The sequence below is a fragment of the Amblyomma americanum genome, chromosome 11 (assembly GCF_052857255.1).
Source record: "Amblyomma americanum isolate KBUSLIRL-KWMA chromosome 11, ASM5285725v1, whole genome shotgun sequence".
Classification (NCBI taxonomy): domain Eukaryota; kingdom Metazoa; phylum Arthropoda; class Arachnida; order Ixodida; family Ixodidae; genus Amblyomma; species Amblyomma americanum.
In genome coordinates this window covers 52,165,434-52,186,478 of record NC_135507.1, presented here as the reverse complement: position 1 = coordinate 52,186,478, position 21,045 = coordinate 52,165,434, and the positions used below count along the sequence as shown (strand labels likewise).

The following is a 21,045-nucleotide window of genomic DNA, read 5'->3' as shown; positions in this document are numbered from 1 at the left end:
AAGATTAAAGTCCCCAGCAGGGTCTCAGTATGTGGTAAAGTCCCCAGCAGGGTCTGAGTATGTGGTAAAGTCCCCAGCAGGGTCTCAGTATGCGGTAAAGTCCCCAGCAGGGTCTCAGTATGTGGTAAAGTCCCCAGCAGGGTCTCAGTATGTGAGGTGCCGTGCACTATGCATCGTGTCTTTGGTGTAAAGCTCGAAACAAGGTAACGTAATCGAAGCATGCCGAAGCCTGCTATGCGCACAAACTGCGTATTCAGTGCCCAACGCACAATATTTATCACCGGTCCACGCACCGAATCAATTTTTCCGCCCAAATGGCCTGCCTTACACTGGGCTAATAAAAGTAAACAGAAGGAAAGCATAAAAAGGAAACAAATCAAAACGAAACGCCGGAGCAAATGAAAAATGAGATATCGTCCTTTGTGGAATTGCTGGAAGCACATTTCTAGTGGCAGATACATCAGCACTTAGACCGTTCCATCACGTTACGGTTCTAGAAAAAAATAATGAACATTTAAGGAGTTGGTGCGATGACGCAAGTGATCAAAGGTATTAGGATATATTGGCGCCTTGTGATTCTGCATGATGATGGCTGAAACTGTGTTGAAGGGTCGAGGAGAACCTGGTAAGGGTACAGGCCTATTGCAGGGGGCAGTTTCTTTATACGTAAGTACGTTTAGCACAACATGTTGCCATATATTGCGTTAGTAGTATAGTCCTCTCTCGTTGACTATAGGCCGTTTTGTGTTGCGCTTGTGCGTGCTCGTGTGTGAATCCTCCCTTAGCGCCTTCTTCGCCTAAGCAGCTGGTACACCATAAGTTTAGTGCATAAAGAGAAAATGCTCCTTTATCGCGTCGCTCTTATTTTTGCAGGTTGTAAATCGCTGTTTAGATGTTCTGTTTAGATTTTCTGGGTGTTTATCGCTTCGCCGAAGCAGCGTGTCTGTCTCTCGATTCTGTGCCTGACAGTATGTTTTAATGTGAAAGCGGTAAGGGTCCTGTTCTGCGGAAAATCCGTCGTCGGCGTTGTTGTGAGCAAAAGATCCGGATTGGTCGACAAGGTGCCTACGTAAAACTTTGAGCGGCGTATTTGAAACGGTGATCAAAACTTTAGGAAACAGGTAACCAGAATGTCCAAGTGTGATAAAACGTCATTAGGAGGTGCAAGTACATGAAGTAAATGGATTGTGCTGAGAAAACCACTGGAATAATTAATCGGGAATCAAACTCCTGCCGGTAGGATTCCGAGTCAGACACACTACTGCTAGGCCATACAGGCACAAGGCGTAGCTTTATATAGGCCCTGTGGTCTTTCATATAATAATTGTGATCGTGAACACCAGAGGCGTACCGTGAGAACTAAATCATAAAAAAGTACTTCAGTGCTTACTACCATCATTTTTCGATTTCTTTTACGTTGTGTGGATGGAAGTTGTTTACGAAGAAAGCAAACTAAAAATGATGTCAGGTTCGGCACTTGGTCAGGGAAAAAAAAAGTTCCGTTTTTTTTTTGATAACTATAGGCAAATTTTTTTTATCTGTTTAATTGCTTCTGCAGAAAAGAAGTGAAAGAAGCAGGACGAAAAATTCAAACACATTCGAGATTTAGTGCACGCAAAGATTTCGCAGTTATGGCTTATTTTCTTGTTTATACGTAAAGAAATTGCGCCTGAGGTAATACAGATATTCAAAGAATAAATATTTCCTGCACCTAAATATTAGGGGCTATGTAAAAATGATTAAAAGATAGCGCTGTCATGCGAGAAAGTAGCTGTAACACATAGATAAATGAAAGGCCGTTTCTAGAAGGTAAGCTTCGGTTGCCGGTAGCGGTCCAGAACTTCCCGGACTTTGTCGATTCGGGTGTGGCCCATGGGGCAGAAGCGGACAGCCGCGTAGGAAGTGACGTTGTACAGAAGCCAGCTTAGGATTCCGTGCTTAGATGGTCCCAGGCTCCGGTAGGCTCGCAGCATCTGCGCTCAAAGACAGAGCCTCTGGTGCACTATCCACGTATCAATAGATTGGCCCTATCAGTGCACTGGAGTTTACATTACCCCATAATTGTTATTGACATTCTATTGTCACTTGCAGAGCTAAGCACGACAGAATGATACCCGATAGTGTATCGTCTGCGATAGATTTTACTTGCATGAATAAGTCGCCGCGGTGGCTGTGTGGTTATGCCGCTCGGCTGCTGGCCCAAAAGACGCGGGTTCGATCTCAGCCGCGGCGGTCGAATCTCGATGGAGGCGAAATTCTAGAGGCCCATGTACTGTGCGATGTCAGTGCACGTTAAAGATCCCCAGGTGGTCGAAATTTCCGGAGCCCTTCACTACGGCGTCTCTTATAGCCTGAGTCGCTTCGGGACGTTAAACCTCCGTAAACCTTTACTTGCATGAACTCGCTGCTCAGCAAACGAATAGCATGAAAGTATTGCTTCAGAAATTTGTGGTAAAGTTGATGGAATTGTGTCTGCTCGCCCTCCGCCGCTTTTCCGTATTTTCCATAATGTCGTTAAAAGAAATTTAGGGGACACTTAATTACGTTACGTGTTCAGAATGCGATAACATCGAAGTCTGAAATCCGCTCGTCCTACGTCTATTCCGTGATTACTGCTCGCCGCACATCCTGAGCCTCTGCAGCTGCCGATACATCACCTTCAGTGACATATGCCTTGGTCGACCTCTTCGTCTGCCCGCTACGCTAAATACACGCGACGTTCATTCTGGCATCAGTACAACCTGATATACGGAGCTGTCTACCCACGTCTGCACAAAACCAACCCCGGCTGCCAGCGCATCTGCCTACTCGGCCATGTAACGTGGTCTCAAGATGTCACACTAGTCTCGTCGACCAATCAGCGAATTTTATGACATAACTCCGGACATCACCGGATTTTTTCCCCGGCGAGTTTTAGAGCTAAAACTGGCCCAGTCAAGCCAAGGTCATCGGTGCCGCAATTTGACCTTCAAGTGGAGGAGCGGTGGAGGTGTGACCGCCATGTGACACACCACTATAGAGGCTAGAAGTTTTGACTAGTGTCGTGAGCAGGCGCCCTCGCCAGCCGCCGCGCCGAAGCCTGTTTCGATGCTAGCGTAGGTGGCGCTGTTCGCGGCAGGCGAGCAGAGAAGCCGATGCCGCCGCCGCAGCTCCTCGTGTCGCTCGTCGAGTGAAAGCGCGTCTTTCTGGTGCGCTTCCGCTTCGCTAATCTGTGTCTGCATTGTGACCACGATATTGTTCATTGTGATAATCGAAGCGCATTTCCATCTTTCCAGCATTAGCCCAGGAAATCAAGTGCGAGGTTCAACATCCCGTGGACAAAACAAGGAACCTTCATTTCATTTCTGATTTTCCTAACATCGTAAAATATATAAGGAATGCATTTGCTTCTAAGGGAGTCCAGATCCTAGGTGGTAATGCATACGTCGGCGTTATCAAAGAAGCGTGGAAGTTTGACAAAGACGCGCTTACACTGAAAGTCATGCCACATTTAACTTTATCCCATTTGCAGCCGAATGCATTTGACAAAATGCGTGTCTACCTTGCCTTCCAGCTGTTAAGTGATGAGGTTATGAAAGGACTTGTTTTTTTTTTACAAGGATAAGCTAGACAAAACTTTTCGTACAACTGAGCCAACAGAACGATTTGTGAAGCTCATGGAACGCTTGATATTTGTCATGACATCAAGAGTGCTCTCCAAAGGGCTTTCTTTGCCCAGAGTCAGCAAGTGCGAGATTTCTAGGATTTCTAACCTTCTTGAATGAATGGGAACGGTATGCCGCTCAGCACGGTGGTGGATTTCTCAGTGCAGGGACTGCCCTCGGACTTAGTGACGCTGAAAAGCCCACTGTCACTTGTGAATTGTGTGACGTCATCACTAAAATACAATTATCTCCTGACAGCCAATTTGAGCCAAGACAAATTGGAGAATTTATTTGGAATTGTGAGGCAATCATTCGGCTGCAATGACCACCCCTCTCCAGAGCAGTTTTTGCTTATAGTAATAACCTTGCCTTCTACAATAATTGGCAAAGCCGCCAAAGAACGGAAATTCACCAGCTGAAGTGTAATTTCTCTTCTGCAGCCCTGTGATGCAAGGAAAGAAAAGGCGGCACAGATAGCAAGCCTAATTGATGACCTGTTGGACTAGGGAAACCTGGCACATGCTTCAGCAGTGCTGCAAGAGCAGGACAGCATGTTTGACCATAAAGGCTGCGTAGAAAAGAAAAGCAACAGCCGACTCATTTTCTATGCCGCGGCTACGTTGTCAGGAAATCACTGAAAAGATTCCCATGCCCCGCATGTGCATCTGCCTTGGCTATTCAATTTGCCCCTACAGGCTGATAAAAATGAGATCTAGAATGCCTCACTGACGAGACAGGCTGACCATGGAGGTTTGGTGTACGCTCCAAAGCGCATTGAAGTGCTAGTAACTAAACTAGAAAACGCATTCACTGCCTTTTTCAGCAGAAACGAGCTGCATGCTGGGAGCATGATGTCGTTTTTACATTTTCTACAAGGGCATGAACTCCAAGAAGTCGGCTGCAACGAGCACTCCCGCGCTCTTACAAGGGATGTGATTAAGTGTTATGTTTGACGAGGTTGCATTTTTTTACTAAAGCAATGAGCAAAGATAAGGCGTCCAATCGCGAGAAGCAAAATTAAAACTGCTCAAACTGAGGCGATGCCGGTGAGACTGCATCAGTGAATTGTTCCTGTAAATAAACATTGCGTTAATATGTTCTGTTTCCTTATTTATGTGATTACATTAATGTATTCGGGGCTGTAACGACCATCCGTGAATGGTGCCTTCCACACGTGAGGCCGTAATTTCGCTCATTCGTTATATACAAGACGCGCTCAATATCTTGGATGACGAGCCTTTCTTGTTTCTACGCATGTCGTGTTGTGCTCGTTCATTTCCCTTCGTCAGTGTCTTGTTGCGCACCTTTCCCTTGTTCCTTTTCCCACGAAAATGTGTTAACCAAAGCATAAACAAGCAAAATAACCGCTCGCGGCTTCAACAGTCTATGCCCACCTGAAGCAGTAGCTTCAAAAGTGGTTTGCTGTGAATATCGCTGCTGACCGACGCCGCATGCACCGCAGAACATATGGACACTCGTATTATATTTTGTGCTTTGGCCAGCAAAATGCGTTTCCCGGCATTGCTGCCGAGCGCGCGCACAACACACCTGCTAGCTGCAGCGCCATCTGTGAACCGTCATTGCAAATTATTTCCTCTCCGCTGGCGCGTTCACGACACTAGTCAAACCTTCTAGCCTCTATAACACCACGTCACTCGCCGCGGCTGCATCCGCGCGCCGGAGATCGCTGCGCCGACCACCACGTTGGCAGCTGTGGGCACGTGACTAACCACGTGACTCGCCGTTTGCTGGAGAAAGGAGCCGGCGCCGCTCTCGCAGCATTCTCATTGCAGTTCTCGCTATAGATGGAGCGAGTCGGTCGGAGCTGTCTGCGTCGTAGGGATGATTTCGCTAAACCACGCTTAGTTGAGCTAAACTGCAACGGTTGTTTTTAAAAGCGAAAGCTTTTACTGCTCCTCTCCGTAGCTCCTTCGCCGTGTACGCGAGTTTGACCTTGAACCGAGTAGAAACCACGTGACAGCTATGACGTCACTCAGCTGCCACCGAAACCGAGCGCTCTCCTCTTCCTAGTCACGTGACAACCATGACGTCGCTCCACCTCAGCTACGCCGGAGCCGTGCGCTCGCTCTGTCTGGACAGCCTCCGCTGCCTTTCAGCCGGTGCGAACGGATTGCATCAGCTCTTGACAGTTTAACGGTAGCAGCCGTCACGGGTGATCCAGGCGAGACGCCTTGTGAACTGTCTGCATCTCAGAAGACCGCCGCCAAAGAACTACACGTCTTTAATTAGAACAAAGCAACAACGAAGTCTAGCCATGTTTTACCAGGCTTAACTTTCAAGCTTTCGCTTTGGTTACTTAGGTTTAACCTGGTTAAACCTTTGCCTAATTAAAAAAAGTGCTGTTATATTAAAACAATGGGTTTCCTAATTTTCCCTACTTACTCTGCCTAACTGGCCGCAACTACTCAGCCACAGCCCGACTGGCACAAGGGCCCTGCTTTGCGCGTAAGGTCACCTCACGTTGTTTGCATACCGTTCTCTCCATGCTGGCAGCAGTTTCGAAGCTCATCACTCGCCGCTCGCTCTGCCACGTAGTAACGACGAAATTGCAATCTCCGGAGGAGTCGGCTGAATGAGCGGCGCTTCTGGGTGCTTCAGCCAGAGGGCACTCCTGCGGAAAGAACGAGGACATGTCATTAATATTAGTGAAGCTTCGATTTTTTCATCTGCCTCCTCCCATCATCATCACCCCCCCCCCCCCCCCCCTCCATCGTGACCCTCATTTTCTCCTCATCCCATTCTCCAGTGCAGAGTAGCAGGCCAGATATCTTTCAGGCCAACCTCTCTGCCTTTCAAGTCATATAAACCCTCTCTCTCTTGAAGGCAGCGTCGTAAAAATTTACGCAGTTTTCTGCACTTCGGTTTGGTTTATGGGGTTTAACCTGCCAAAGCGACTCAGGCTATGAGGGACACCGTAGTGAAGGGCTCCGGAAATTTCGACCACCTGGGGTTCTTTAACATGCACTGGCATCGCAAGGTACACGGGCCTCTAGAATTTCGCCTCCATCGAAATGCGACCGCCGCGGCTGGGATCGAACCCGCGTCTTTCGGGTCAGCAACCGAGCCCCGCAACTCTCGAGTCACCGCAGCGGCAGAGTTTTAGTGGATCCAGGGCATATAGGTATCGCTTGAATTGTCTACAGTCCTTGAAACTGTCTTAATTTTTCGGCGGATTCTGACCAGCATTTTTGAGCTAGCGCATAACAAGACTCCAGTGCCCTTATTATTTATTAAAAAAAAAGTTATTTCAGCAAGATTTTTAAGCATTCAGGAAGTCGACTGTCAATGAGAATATTGCGAAATAACCGAAAAGAACGTTTTTCAGCTGATCCGTTTATGCACACGGCACATATATAGGAGTCTCAACGGACACGCAAGAAAATTGATTTCTTTAGAAGTACTTAGCGTGCATTGTGATTTTGCAGCTTTGAGAGTTTACGTGAGCATTCTTATGTGTAAAAAGCACAACGGCGATGCACATAGCAAATGTGAACCTGCACACGACAGGCCAGCGCAAGATGAGCTACCCATACGTGTTTGTTCGGCAAAAAAAGAGGGACAGATGTAGAGAGAAAACAGTACGTGAAGGAATGAAACTTCTCGGCGCCTACCTTTCTGTGTAATTGCCATCATTCTAATATATTTTTGTTTATTCTCAGAAGAAGGGCATTAGCGAGAAAAGACGATTGAAATTGGATTGAATAATTAGGATAATGGATTAGTAGTGAGCTTAAAAAGGAAACGCAGCACTTGACAGTGTGTCATTATACAATAAAACTAAGAGAATTTTAAACGCTCGTTGCGATATTGCAGCTTAAATTGGAGTGAAGCTAGAGCTAAAAGTGCAAGAACTAAACAATAAACATGCGTTAACTATATATCTCTGTATGAAGGTGCGGAGCTGCGATAGTCAAGTTTCTTACACTATGTAAAGTCAATTTATTTATTTATTTATTTCGAAATACTCTCAATCTCATCAGGGATTTTACAGAAGTGGATTAGAAGGGTCTTTATAAATTGTGATACAGGCATTGGGATTAGTGTACAAAATGGTAACAGAAACTGTTGAAACATAATAGACCTACGATGACAGCTTTGGATAGGGTGGAATATAATGCAGAATCAACTTATCGAGTTTCGTATTACGTACAGCAAAAACCAAATGAAAGGCAAGCACGTGACATATATAAAGGATATCGTCCACAGTTTCACATCACAGATTTCTATAATACATGGTAAGTAAAAGAACGATAAACACCATAATGAAAGCTTCACTAACTCGTTGCTGAGAGCACAGCTTGGTGAGCAAGTTCAACAAAGTATTAAGGCGAAAGCCTTTAAAGGCTTATACTAGCGGTCACGACCCTGTCCGTCCGTCTGTTACGCTCCTCAGCAACTCGATAAGAAAAAAAAATCTTTGTGCACGGTGGGCTTCGGACCACCATTCTTCCGTGGCGCAGCCGAGCGTGCTAACGACTACGCCACTTCCTGCCAACGCTTATGTAGTTCTAGGACGCTGGAGAGTGTTTGCGGAAAAGCGTCGAATCAGAGGGATGCCTCCTAAACGCTCTCCAGTGTCTCCAGCATGTAAGATTCCCAAACCATTGTGTACTTAATCAACAACTTAACCACACTTCAGTGACACAAGCAGCAACACCGCACTAAAGGCTTTCGCCTCACCGCACTTTAGGCCAACAAAGTGTTCCCCTGAATTTTTATTGCTGTTATTAAATTCATTCATTCATTCATTCATTCATTCATTCATTCATTCATTCATTCATTCATTCATTCATTCATTCATTCATTAATTCATTCATTCATTGATAAATTAATTAATTCATTCATTATTCGACATCTTTACAGAGGTCTGGAGCACAGAAAAAAAGTTGAAGAAGACAGCTTGACGGGGTCTGTGCCCCTTAACAATTCATGTGCGTACGGACATGTATAAATGATAGTTGGCATCGTCAGTTGCAAATTTGTAATTCAGAACATAAAGCGTCATGACTGAAAACTAAATGAACAATTCTCCTATTAATAACTGTGGACAAACAATTCACAATATACCAGTAAAAAACATTCTCGGTAATGATACAAGGTACTAGATACATGGACAATAGCTGATTAAAACAAACAAAAGATGACAGCAGGGAAGCACGGGTGAATACAGGATAACAAAGCCAACAATAGGAACGTCAGGAAGGACAAGAGCTACATTATCTCTCTATTATCGCTCTAGCTATAGTATCTATTTTCCTTACCCCGCGTCGCACGAAGTGGTGCCTTCGGCTATAACAGGTCTTGCCGGCGGCGCTGTTTCTCGGGAGGCCTCCTTGGTGAGGTCGGAGGGAGTAGTCGACGTTCTCGAAGACGTCCGTCCTAAGGCTCAGCGTTAGTGCGAAGCGCGACCTGGGCCTGTCCACAGTCGCAATAAGCCGGACGCTCTCTTGCTGCGAGTTCAAGGTTCAAGGTTCGTTTATTGCATGTTTAGGGTACAAGATTAGAACACTGGGGTGACTTCATCTACCAGTGAACTTGTAGACATGCCATCTAAAAGCAGGAATGTCAACACAAACCCTCAAGGTAATAAATCTTATGTCATTTATTTGAGGGTGGCTTACTAAAAGCCACAGACAGATACGGACATCTGTAGTTCTTCTCTGGCGCATCTTAAGTTCGTGGCGCCTGTTTGTGAAAGTGGCACACTATACCCAGTCGAAAAATATGTGAGAGCCGGTCCCAAAATGAATTTTTGTCGTCCTCTCTTTAAGGTAGATTTTTCTGTATTATATTGAAGTTGACTGTTGTTGCGACAGAACTAGCTCGGTCGTTATGACAGGAGACTCTCTCAATACTACAGAAAATCCTGTTGAAACTCTAAGAATTTCCGTCGTCAGCTCTCAAAATATTGCAGGAATATCTGTTGTGACAGCAGAAAGCTTTCTGTTAGGTTTTTCGATAGGTTATCTACAAAAAACTTCCTAAGGTAAAATAAGAAACTATTTCCGAGGCTCTTAGGCAAACAATGCTCTTTCGGATTGCTCAGAAATTTTTGCATTCTGCTTGAGCTACCACTCGAATGTGGTGGCGGTAAGATGACTATGTCGGGTTTAACGTATACCGAAGTGACACATATGGGCTATGAAGAACGCTGCAGTGGAGGCATTCGAATTTGTTGAGACCGCCCAAGGTTCTTAAATGCAGCAGCCGCGACACAGGGACCAGCTCTGAGCTGGGTCTCCCCGACTATGGCGCGACCTGGCGGTTTGCAGGAAAGCACGATGCTACAAGAACAAACGTTGCCATGGTATATATAATTTGGTAGACGCAGCAACGGCGCTCTACAGTGTTTCTGGTGCTTTGCTCTTATTGCGTGATAGCTTTTTTTGCAGATCCAACATTTTTAGAATCGGTCATTATTCATATCCTTCGCAGGGGATTGTTAAAACTAATAAGCGCCCAGCTAGGATGCCTTCGCACTGTACTCCTGCTTCACCTAAACAGAGTTCTTTGATGCTTTAAATTCCAACGATCTTTAGTAAGCTTCTGTGAGCACATGTGTCTGTTAACTGTTGAGTATGCTTCGTCATCAGTGAGCCAGTGTCAGGTGAGTAAACGTAAAAAGAGACAGCGGCAGGCAGCATTTACGTTGCCAAAATGGCCCGTTGCAGAAAATGCGATTTCCGGTGAAAAGCCATGGGTAACGTGGCCTCTAAGGAGGGTCCCACACAAGGCACCGCAGAAAATATGAAAAAAATTCCGATCCATCAAAATCTAATATTATGTTTACAGGACACGGACAACTACAGTGCTTCTTTACATTTATTTTCGGGAATTGCAGTCTGCTGCACTCACCGTTAAGATGTATGTATGTACTATCGGGGACAAAAGTGGTATACTCTACGCAGCGGGAGCCGGAGCAACGGAAAACTGCATCGTAACGCCATCTACGGGCGGAATCTGGGATCGAGATGGCCCATAGGAGGGCTTTATTATCTTCAGGTATGCCGCTTGACTCGTTTCAATATTTCGTGCTTTAGATGGCGTTACGATGCAGTTTTCCGTTGCTCCGGCTCCCGCTGCGTGGAGTATACCACTTTTGTCCCCGATAGTACATGGAGGACATGTGCGTAGTACGATAGTTACAGAACAATTGCTAAGAGAGCATGGCGGGCGAGAAAACAGAAGGACTACGTTAGTGTTCAATTGCGTTCAATATAATTTCTAGAAGTAAAAGGCCCAGAAAGAATTAAGGGCTCCTGGTGAAGTGAATTTCGAGCTTTTATTGCATTTTTTGGTGTTGAACGTTATATTTGTCAGCAGATCAGAAGCTTTTTAAATAACGAAATGGGAGAAAGTGGCATATTTTTCGTGCAGGATTCCCGTGCACAGTGCGGTTCTACGGCAAAAGAAAATATTCCCATCGGCGGAGGGCGCCAAAAGCCCAAGGTGCGAAACAGGAAACTACGTCTACTAAGGTTCAGCTCAGTTTAAGGAACTCCAGTTCACATAAACATAAAAAACACAGCGCTCTTTACACTACATGATTCATAGCATTGTGCCGCACTGGATCCAAGAATATAATATTTATAATTCTCTGCGCAAATTTTCTGGCCCTAAAGTAGCAGAGCACACATAATAAAAAGAAGTAAATAAAGAAAGTATTGCATACATTACTGCGTCCAGATATTACAGCGACCGATTTCGTATTCAGAGCAAGTTATCCAGACGTGAAAATACCTTCGAAAGATATCAGAGAATTATTTTCACAAGATATGAGTATAACTTGTTTTTACTCTACGTAAATTGCAGCCGTTGACAGCTTTCCAGTTGCTGTATTGTCTTTTGAAACTCCTGCGTTCGTCGCTTTATACTCTTGTCTAGACATGTACTACAACTGGGGACAAAAGTTTCCGGGACGCGAGTTCCAGGAAAAACGTTTATTGCAGCTCCACCTCACTACACCCAGTCGCCCGATAGTGTAAAGACAGGAAGGAGAATTTAGTCCTTTAATGCCTTCATACAATATCTGGCAACTGCGTAGCGAGGTGGAGCTACAATAAACGTTTTTCCTACAACTCGCGCCCCGGAAACTTTTCTCCCCAGTAGTACATAGTACTGTTTCTGATAAACTTTTAATACTGAGCTCTGGCCCCCTGTCAAGCTTACTACTTAGAAAATGTTTCCATTGCGCCTCCTTTTCTATTTGGTTCCACCAACGTCCGCGTATGGGTAATTCTAATGCACACGATTCTGGTGACGTATAGATGCTATTATCGACCTTACCACTGTGGGTTGCACGTCGTCCTGGATGAAGCACCCAGGAGAGTCCCAAGCGGAGGTCGCCTCCACGAGGCATATGGGCCGAGGAGCCGATATGGAAAGGATGATGAGGAAGGCGACCAGACTGCGTTGTTCAGGAATGGGCAGAAGGGCAGAAGCTTTTGTAACCCTTAATCCCAGGGCAATTAGATTTTGCACTGGAGCTGCGAGAGCTCGCAAAAGAAAAGTGGTAAATGGCAGAAATAAGTGGACAATGGCACTCACTCCTCCTCATAAAAGTGCCTAATTTATTAAAATTGGTTTTTGGGGAAAGGAAATGGCGCAGTATCTGTCTCGTATATCGTTGGACACGTGAACCGCGCCGTAAGCGAAGGGATAGAGGAGGGAGTGAAAGAAGAAAGGAAGAACAAGGTGCCATAGTGGAGGGCTCCGGAATAATTTCGACCACCTGGGGATTTTTAACGTGCACTGACGTTAAAGATCCCCAGGTGGTCGAAATTATTCTGGAGCCCTCCACTACGGCACCTAATTCTGAGCAATGCCGGATTTATGGGTAACACTTAGGAATTTTTTTTGGGAGGGGGGTGTTCCTACCGGTGGCGCTCATGCGATCCAGGTTGTTCCTTGCGAGCAACATAGCAGTCGCGGAGAGGGGCTTCGGACAGACAAACATCGACGAAATGATGCAAGATTGCAAGTTTTCGTGTTAGAAAACTAAAATTGCAAATTTATCCATCACCGATCAGTGTGACATTATGACCACAGGCATTTTCGGCTGTTTCGGAGTTTGGAAGGAATTTATCTCGCAGCACGGCTCCTGAATTTCTGGCCTTAAATAATTAGAACTTGGTTTTATAAGTATGTTGAAAAGAGCTGCTTCTCCAGTTAATATAAGGAGTCGATGTAGTTGTCGGAGAAGAAATATTTGTCATTTTTACGATTAATATTACAGGCATACGACTGGATTTGTAGGGTTAATTTACCATAGTCTGACTGAATAGATGTGTCCTGAGAGTGAATGCTACTTCTGGTTTGCTATTTGCAGTTATTCTTGTGGCCTTTGACTGTAACCAGCTCTATAGATATGACTGTACTGTTAGCAGTAGAATAATTATAAGAAAAAAAGTGTAAAAAGTAGGTCACATTGCGTTTCCTATTCATATTTATATTTCTAGTCAAGTATTTGCGCGTCACAAGGAATGGCTTCATGATCTTAATAATTCATGATCTTAATGATCTTAATAATAGATTCCTATAGACGATGCCTGACGAAGTGTACACCCGCCGTCAACAAGTTTAATTTCTTTTTATCGAGCGAACATTGCTTGAGGTTTGCTGGTGCATTGGCCCCTCGCGTAGCTAATACTCAGAGGCAGATGCCATTCCGATCTTGGAGCAAAGCGAAAATAAAATTAGGTTTTCAGGTAATAATTACTTTTTGTAAATTTTGAGCGCGGGTGTACACAATAAGACTTGCTTCGCTCAAGCCACGCTCCTAGCGCTTAATGCGAAACTGTAAACCTTTTTGTTTATTGTTCTTGCGATCTTTTACAAGACCTTAGCAGGGTGGGATATACAATATACATGAGAACAAATGCTGGAAACAACACTATTCCAGGATGTTTCAACAAAAAGGAAATGAGCAAAAATCATAAACAGGAGCGCCGAAAATGCAAAATTACAAATGCAACACAAAGATATCATAGACTGCCAACATATTAGGGAATTTAAGGTAGGTTTCAAATACCTTTAGTGAAGTATCTGTTACTTCATCATTAGTGAGATTATTCAAGTCTGTAATCATTTTGGGGAAATAAGAATTATTATAGGAGCTAATTCGCGCGTTTAATGGTGTTAGAGACGTGACGAGGTGACAAAATCCTGCACCTCAGCTGTCTCACAGGCGGCGGAAACATTGCACAGTTAACAGCTCACCCGTCCAGTGTCCGCAGAAGCTTGGAGAAATGCGCGAAGTGTGCACGGAGACCCACCGGTCGCAGGGCTAGAAAGTTTGTGATATTTCGCTTCTCGTAGCCAGCTGCGGTTAGGCTTAAGGCGAGTTCCTGGAAGCGAATAAGGCGGTAAAAGGACCGTTGCTTCTCACATATCACATTATATATTTATTTACTTAAACATACTGCTGGCCTTGCTTTTGAGGCTGTTGCAGCATGGGAATACCGTCGACACTAGCACGAAACAAATTGAAATATGAATGCAAAACCATTAATTTAAAATTACAGAAGGCATTGCAGAAAGGCACGGAAATTACTCCAGAATTTATTAAGCAAAATTTTAGGATAATTACAGAGATAGAACGTAACATAACGTTTGGTCGTTCTGTATTCATGCAGCGAGAAATTAGGCAGATGCACTGCTAAAAAGTGACATACTGGATGGGTTACAAAAAAAAAAGCGGAAAGCGAAAAAGAACAGCATTACTAAATAAGAACGGTATTGCGAGCAAAAAAAGAAAAATGTAAAAGAAAACCTTACACATCAGTCACCACAATGACTAAACAGCACTGCTCGGTATATTAGTGAAGAAAGTTTAGAACAATGCTCAAATCACAGGGTCGTAATCGAAACTGGTCCGTATTTTCTGCGATAAATGTAAAGAGGCACTTATAGCAAGACCTTTGCAGTGATGGGATGAGCGTTACGCGGACAGCATGCTCCATATTTGCCTCCGGCAGCCAATGGAGGCGAATATGGCCTGCGCTCAGGTCCGCGGAACCACTGTGAGGTCACAAACGAAATGTTGCCCGCAAAAGTATTGTTAACAGAGGTCATTCACTGTAGCAGTAATCTTCGAAGGTGGAAAATAATGGTGTGGTATGTGAATATTTAGCGCATCAACGTTGGTGGTGGTGACGGTGGGGGGGTGCAAACATGGGCATGCGAGACGCCGTAGAGTAGGGCTCTCGGATTAGTTTCCAACATCTGAGGTTTCTTAACCTCCACTGACATTAGTCAGCGCACTGGGCATTTTTTCTCCTTTTTCCCTCAAAAGGCGACCGGGATTCGATCTGACAACCTTGAGCTCAGCACCCAAACGCCGTGGCTAATCAGTCAGCGCTATGGGTGTGGCGGAAACTGAAAGGACGTAGCGGAGAGTCAAATGTCAACACTTCATTAAAATACGTGAGCATTACATAAGTCAAGTATTTGCCCCTTTTAGGCACGTAGATCAAGCACAACCCAAGAGTTCAGCCGCGATTCCTGTCAAGCTCACCGAGAACAACTTGGCCGTGCTGCGAATCGCCTCATCCGTGACTGCGCGACCTCTGGTGCCACGGTCGTCATCCAGCAGTCCGAATCCGCGCACACCCGGCGAATGCCGCAGAAGGGCGGCGCTGTTCCTGAAGGGCGGCCGGCCCAACTGGGCTTGGAGGTCGCGGAACGGCCGCCCGGAGGCCAGCGTGAACAGGAACCGGGACCTCACCTCCGCTTCGAGCAGGAAGCGGTACTGCGATTCTGCGAGGTGGCACGGTGTAGGCCGAATGTCCGGTGAGAGAGAGCACGAAAAGTGACGGGCACTTACCCAATGACGAGCTCTCAGCGAGAGCTGAACCTCGAACCGGTTAACGAAATGGCGGCGCAATATATAACGAGCTCTGGGAATGGTGTGTGCGACGGTGGGTTGGGGGTTTGGGGTCATGGAGCACCGGACGCGAAATTCGGAGGTCGTGGGTTCGGATCCCACCAATGGCACGTGGTCCTGTTTTCTCCTTTCTTACCAATTATCTTTAAGCCATAAAATACTTACACCATTAACTTCCAATTAACTACAGAAATTGAAAAAAAGGATATTCTATGCTACATGGTTTCGATGGTTGTTTGATTTCGTCACGTATGTCATAACGAGCACCTCTCTTCGCTTCACTTGTCTGCAAGTTGCGTATTATTGTGTTTAGCCACACCCCTTACTATGTGCGACTCCCGTTTCTCGCATCCTAAACATGGGTGTTCTTTGAGGTCAGAGAAATGGGAGTGATTGCTTTTTAGGAGGGACGACTCCCATGCGATGTCAGCGATGAATCGCGTGCGCTTCGTAAGGTAGACGTTGAATTCGCCAGCAAGGGCGAATGGAGAGGCGCGGTTGAATCTGGAGAAAGGGAATGCACTTCTGGCAGGCGTTTCGGGGCGTCTGGGGGCGACCGTGCGGCACGTTTGAAGATGAAGACATCGCGAGGCGTGAGACATGAGGCACGGATTGCGCGTAAGGTTGGTCACGAGACTTCGGGCGAGCTTGGGACGCAGCTGTGCTGTGGACGTCGCTGACGCCGCAGAGTAAACTAGCACTGCTAATGCTGTAATATTTGGAAATGGTTTTGTGTCATGTTAGGCGAAAAAAAAGCTGTGTAAGTAATAACTGCAATTTCACGCCCCCCTCATAGCACCATAAACTAACCGAGGCCAAACTATATGTCTTGATTACAAGCTAACCAGAGAGGGTCATTCTGGATGCGGCTCGCTGCAATGGCGAGGGGCAAAGCCGGTTTCATAGAAAAATGGTCGCTAATAAAGCTATGGCTACTAAATTATCAGACGTAACTAAAGTAGTACCATTTTTACGCCTACAGCTCCACGACATACTTTCTGAAAAGGCTCCCAGTGAGGGGTGTCTCCATGGAGTACGAGAAGAAACGAAAACAGGCAAGATAACCACGCTGCAGTTTTCAAACTACAAAATTTTGCTGGTCCACAGATTTTCAAGTTTGGCGGTGACTTATGATTGGTCCGCTGGTGGTCACGTGATGTTGATGACGTCAGGACCCTCTCAATCGCATTCATAGATCGCAGGGAGTCCTCATACGTCTACTGGTGCAGAGGTTGAGCGGTTTAAGCGATTCGCCACAGGCCCGTAAGTGGCTGCTCCTGGTATCTGTTGTGCATACCGTTGTTGCACTCACCGATTCCGTGGCTAGACGACGGCTGTTGTGGTGCCATCTTTCTAGGACCATCTCTCGCCCTTTACGACGGCCGACAACGAAATTCGTCTAATGGGGGCTAGTAAGGCTTTCGCCTTAAAAAACGAGAGCATGGAGACCTCTGTCCAGTGGTTTGGCTGCGAACTACGCTGGAAGAATCATGGCGGCGTACCGTTGTAGGATCCGTCCTCGTTGGCCTCGATGTCCAGGAGGATGTAGTCGCAGACGCTGACGTCGGGAAGCTTCCTCCACGAGACCCAGACGGAGTCATTGGCGCCACTCGGGAGCCGACCGGGGGAGACCATACCGCACAGGAGCACCGGATCTGCAGTTGCCGTCATTTTATATCGTTACCACGCATTTCCTTCAACTTCCAAGGTAGTTGGTAGACAGGGGTATTCGCGGTTGTGTATGCAGTGAAGAAGGTAAAAAAAAAACTTGCTTGCCCGGCAAAAAGATATGCTAGGCAGGGGCACGCTGAAAACTAACGGAGCACGAGCAGTAGACTAACGTTGTTTCGAATCAGGTAGGCAAAGTTAACAGCGGCCAGCGAGAAACTGAGAAAGATGTTATGCAGATCTCGCCAGGAAAGCTGCAAAGTAGTGCACTTGTATTATTCAACGAAGTATAAGTAAAAATTGACGCACTCAATGACAGTGTATTTTCAGGAATACCTAATACAGATGAAACCCTCTCCCTCTTTCCTGAATATTCTTGGTAGTCGTCATCGTAAAATGACATGATTTAGTGAGATGGAAAGGCTCCTCTACTGAAAGTTTCCATATGACGAGTTTCATAAGTCTATAGGTTTCCATAAGAAATTTTATAGTGTCAGTATGAAGCATATGCAGTCGGTATGGACTATATAAAAGCACGTATGGAAATTCGCGGACTCCATATGAGGTCAAATACATTGTATGGAAAGCGTATAGAAATTATGTGAAATCCTTACGGACTGCGTACAGACAAGATATCGACTCCCATATATTTTTGTTTGTCTTATAGACTCCATATTGCCATAATTATATACGAGCGGCTCATATTAAACGTATATGGGATATCGGATTTAACGACGGCCTCGAAGCGGCACGTTGACGATGAGATACACTGTAGTACGTAGATAGCTCAAGAATTTCAATCACCTGGCGTTCTTTAATGTCCACGGATGCCGCACATCAGAAGGGTGGTTTAGCGTTTCCCATCCGATGAACCCGGCCACGTGGCAATAATTCGGTCCTTGAGGTCAGCAGCCATAGGCCACAGCCACTCAAGCACGACGGCGAGGTGTGTGGCGTTTTCCTCGGCGTATATTTTTAATTTTCTGTTTGATCAGCAGAAACTCACTCTGGGCATGTCCGTGGTGGAAGACCGTTGAGCCTCGTGCCTTGGAATCTTCGGTAAAGTGTCTTGGTTGAGCCTTTTTGACTGCGGCATTCTTGGTACCAGCAGAGCGGGGCAATGAAGTCAGAATCGTCGCTCTAGAGATTTCTGGGGCTGAATGGGAATAAGGTATATATCGAACATCATTTTCTGTTATTTTTAAAGGAAAGTATGCAGAAGAAAAGGCTGTATTGAGGACGCAGGTCATGGTGTACTCCCGTGTTGTAATAGCAGCAGCGCCACAATCCTTACACGCGTTAAAATATACTACGTTACCAGGACTCGAAAACGTTTTCAAGCAATGCCCAAAAAACGGAAATTTTGTCTTTTTTTGCAACGCAATGTCAACGTAAAGCAATTAAGAAGATGATTGGTTTAAGAGGAAATAGTAACTCATCGCAGAGCTTTAACAGTTTTCAAAGGCTGTCTGCGAAAGCAAGTCTACGTTGAAACTTAACCCCCTTTTAATTATACTTATCTAGCTTCGTACGTTACTGTCAGAAATTTCGCCACAGTAACCTAGCTTATGCAAGGCTTTGGAAGCGATACGGACCATGAATGGGTAACAATTCTTCACACTATTTGTCACTTGCTAGGACCCTTAGAAGCCGATCTAAACCAGGAAGCATCATTGTAGCTTACTTTCAGGGACTGCGTTGGCAACACAGTGGGCCGTAGTGAAAAATATCAGCTCATTATTTTTCGAGGATTGGGTAGCACTCATACCCTCATTAAGTAGCCCGGAACGAACTTTCATGGGAGTGGGATGTTTATCCAGTGCGTACAGGGATGTTCAGTAGGTCCTCTGGATCCCCAAAGGGAGATACAGTTCAGGTAGGCAGTGTCAAATGCCTCTCAAAGGGGGTCCTCTGACCAATGACATAGATCTGTTGCGATGGCGCCACAGTCAACCGTCTTACACTTGCAAGCGTGGTATCGTGCGTAGCTAGAACGTGGTAGGCGGTTGACCGCGGCGCCAGGACAAGTCTACTCCAGTGGTTTGAGGCCATCCTGCGAGGGGAACTGGCAGTTTATTACTTTGCGTTCTATACAAATGTGACTGATTCCCGAATGGTGTGAGAAAGTGTGCCGTGTGCATATTCGCAGCTTCCTCACAGACGTTCCTGGAATGCCTTTAAAAAACGTGAGTTTGTTAACATTTCGTTCACCTGCGCCGATGATGTAGTATGCGAGTCCCGCGATGAAGAGAATCAGGAACATAGCCGACACGATGATGAATTCGTCGGCGCGTCTGCAACATGCGAAGATAACGAAAGGTGAACTTGACTATACAGGCAACACAGACTGGGTATGGTTGACAGCAATGAGTTAACTTTAATGTTACCCTCCACTGTTAGCACGACGGGTAAAAACAAATGAGGGCCGAAACAAAGCGAGAACGAAATCTGACAAAACAGATATATAGCTCTACAGAGAATCATTCTGCTTTCTTCAGACTAGCAAAATGCCTTCTGTTTTGGTGCAGAACTACGGAAGATACTGGGGTAAACATATACTCTCCCCATACGGCGAGAAGCTGATTTCTGCAATCTTCTATGAGGCGTGAGAACGGCAGTGGTGGTCTATGGTATTTATGAAAACGTCGCGACAAATGATAGCTAGGAACGAGAGTGCCAAATTATGAACAAAGCTTGAACGACCTCCGAACCTACAACCTCAGCATGCCGTGGTTTCGGATCCTAATGCTGGATGTGGTTGCTTTTCCTTCTACTTACAAAAAAGTTACACTAATAATTTCTTCTTATCGCCGCAAATAAAGTTAAAAAAAACCCCTCTGGCTTCTTTTTTTTTAATGAATGTTAGCGCAGAATATTTTATTCACATGTGGATGAAAGAGATGAGGTAGTGCAATTTTGAAGGCGTTTATATCACCCGCCATGTTTTGTAAGGTTTCATTTCGTTATTCTTTCATGCGGTCTGCTACTATTCGCCGATCCCCCGGTGACGTAGGCCGACCAGTCGCAGCTCCCCATGTATGGACACACAGCCCGTGTTCGCTATCTTTTCACTGTCCCCGTCCAACGGACTACTTTCTACTCAGCTGGCGTATTTCTTTTCACATTTTTGCAGGCCAACCGGTTAATCGTTTTTAGCAGCCATCATGCCAGGACAAGATTCACGCTCTCCATCTTAACAGCTTTCCCTCTTCACGGCCTCCTCTCCCTTTCCGGGCCTTCTTCCTCGGAGTGAAGGCCCTATTTAAACCTAGCCAGTGACGAACGCTTTGCCCAGACGAAGACGATCCTCTTGTCGAAACGTTGCCGAAACTTTCTTTGTGTTTGCAAAAAACCCACCTACCTGCCCTTTCTCAACCATGCTATCTTAAGAGTGGCACCCCACGCATTTGAGAAATACGGTGTGCCTTTAAAAGGGCGCCCTACGTCACTCGGAAACGGGATCGCGCCGCAACAAGTGACTTCTATTGGACAATTTGGTTTGGTGTGGACGAACGCAGAAAAGGAAGAGAAATGCTTACGGCCCAGGCATGACTGAAGCAGAAGGTGGATAGAATTATTGCTACTAGCTTTAGAAGCATATGAGTGAATAAATAGACTCCCTCTTTTATAGTTTGTTTTAAAAAAGCCTTGTTTTCTGGAAATGTTTAATATGTTTTTAAGATAATAATGTTTAATATAATAAATGTTTAATATTACCTCTGGGAACTTGCTGCACTTGGAGCATCATAACATCTGAAAGACATATCGATAGTAGAATTACTAAGAAGTAAAAAAAAACTGCGCATTATATGTAATTCGGAATGATGC

General features: G+C 45.5%; 2 protein-coding genes across 2 annotated transcripts; both read right to left on the bottom strand.

Annotated features, from left to right (window-relative positions):
• Nucleotides 1–1,627: 1,627 nt before the first annotated feature.
• On the bottom strand, nt 1,628–14,626 carry LOC144109620 (uncharacterized). Its single transcript, XM_077642439.1, has 6 exons — nt 14,609–14,626; nt 13,884–14,011; nt 11,952–12,072; nt 8,927–9,115; nt 6,139–6,276; nt 1,628–1,973 (listed from the first exon to the last, which is right to left on the bottom strand). Exons 1-6 carry the CDS (start codon nt 14,624–14,626, stop codon nt 1,803–1,805), a joined length of 765 nt encoding a protein of 254 aa, XP_077498565.1. The 3' UTR covers nt 1,628–1,802.
• A 509-nt stretch (nt 14,627–15,135) lies between these two features.
• On the bottom strand, nt 15,136–18,286 carry LOC144109619 (uncharacterized). Its single transcript, XM_077642438.1, has 3 exons — nt 18,224–18,286; nt 17,052–17,204; nt 15,136–15,422 (listed from the first exon to the last, which is right to left on the bottom strand). The coding sequence occupies exons 2-3, from the start codon at nt 17,182–17,184 to the stop codon at nt 15,136–15,138; spliced, it is 420 nt and encodes a 139-aa protein (XP_077498564.1). The 5' UTR covers nt 17,185–17,204; nt 18,224–18,286.
• Nucleotides 18,287–21,045: the final 2,759 nt, after the last annotated feature.

Coding starts and splice junctions, on each gene's coding strand:
- LOC144109620 (XM_077642439.1), bottom strand. Junction 12,073..13,883: donor CTTCTGCGGACACTGGACGG/GTGAGCTGTTAA, acceptor TGAACAACGCAG/TCTGGTCGCCTTCCTCATCA. Junction 9,116..11,951: donor ACGACGTGCAACCCACAGTG/GTAAGGTCGATA, acceptor TTGAACTCGCAG/CAAGAGAGCGTCCGGCTTAT.
- LOC144109619 (XM_077642438.1), bottom strand. CDS start 17,184: ATGGTCTCCCCCGGTCGGCTCCCGAGTGGCGCCAATGACTCCGTCTGG. Junction 15,423..17,051: donor CGAGGACGGATCCTACAACG/GTACGCCGCCAT, acceptor GCCACCTCGCAG/AATCGCAGTACCGCTTCCTG.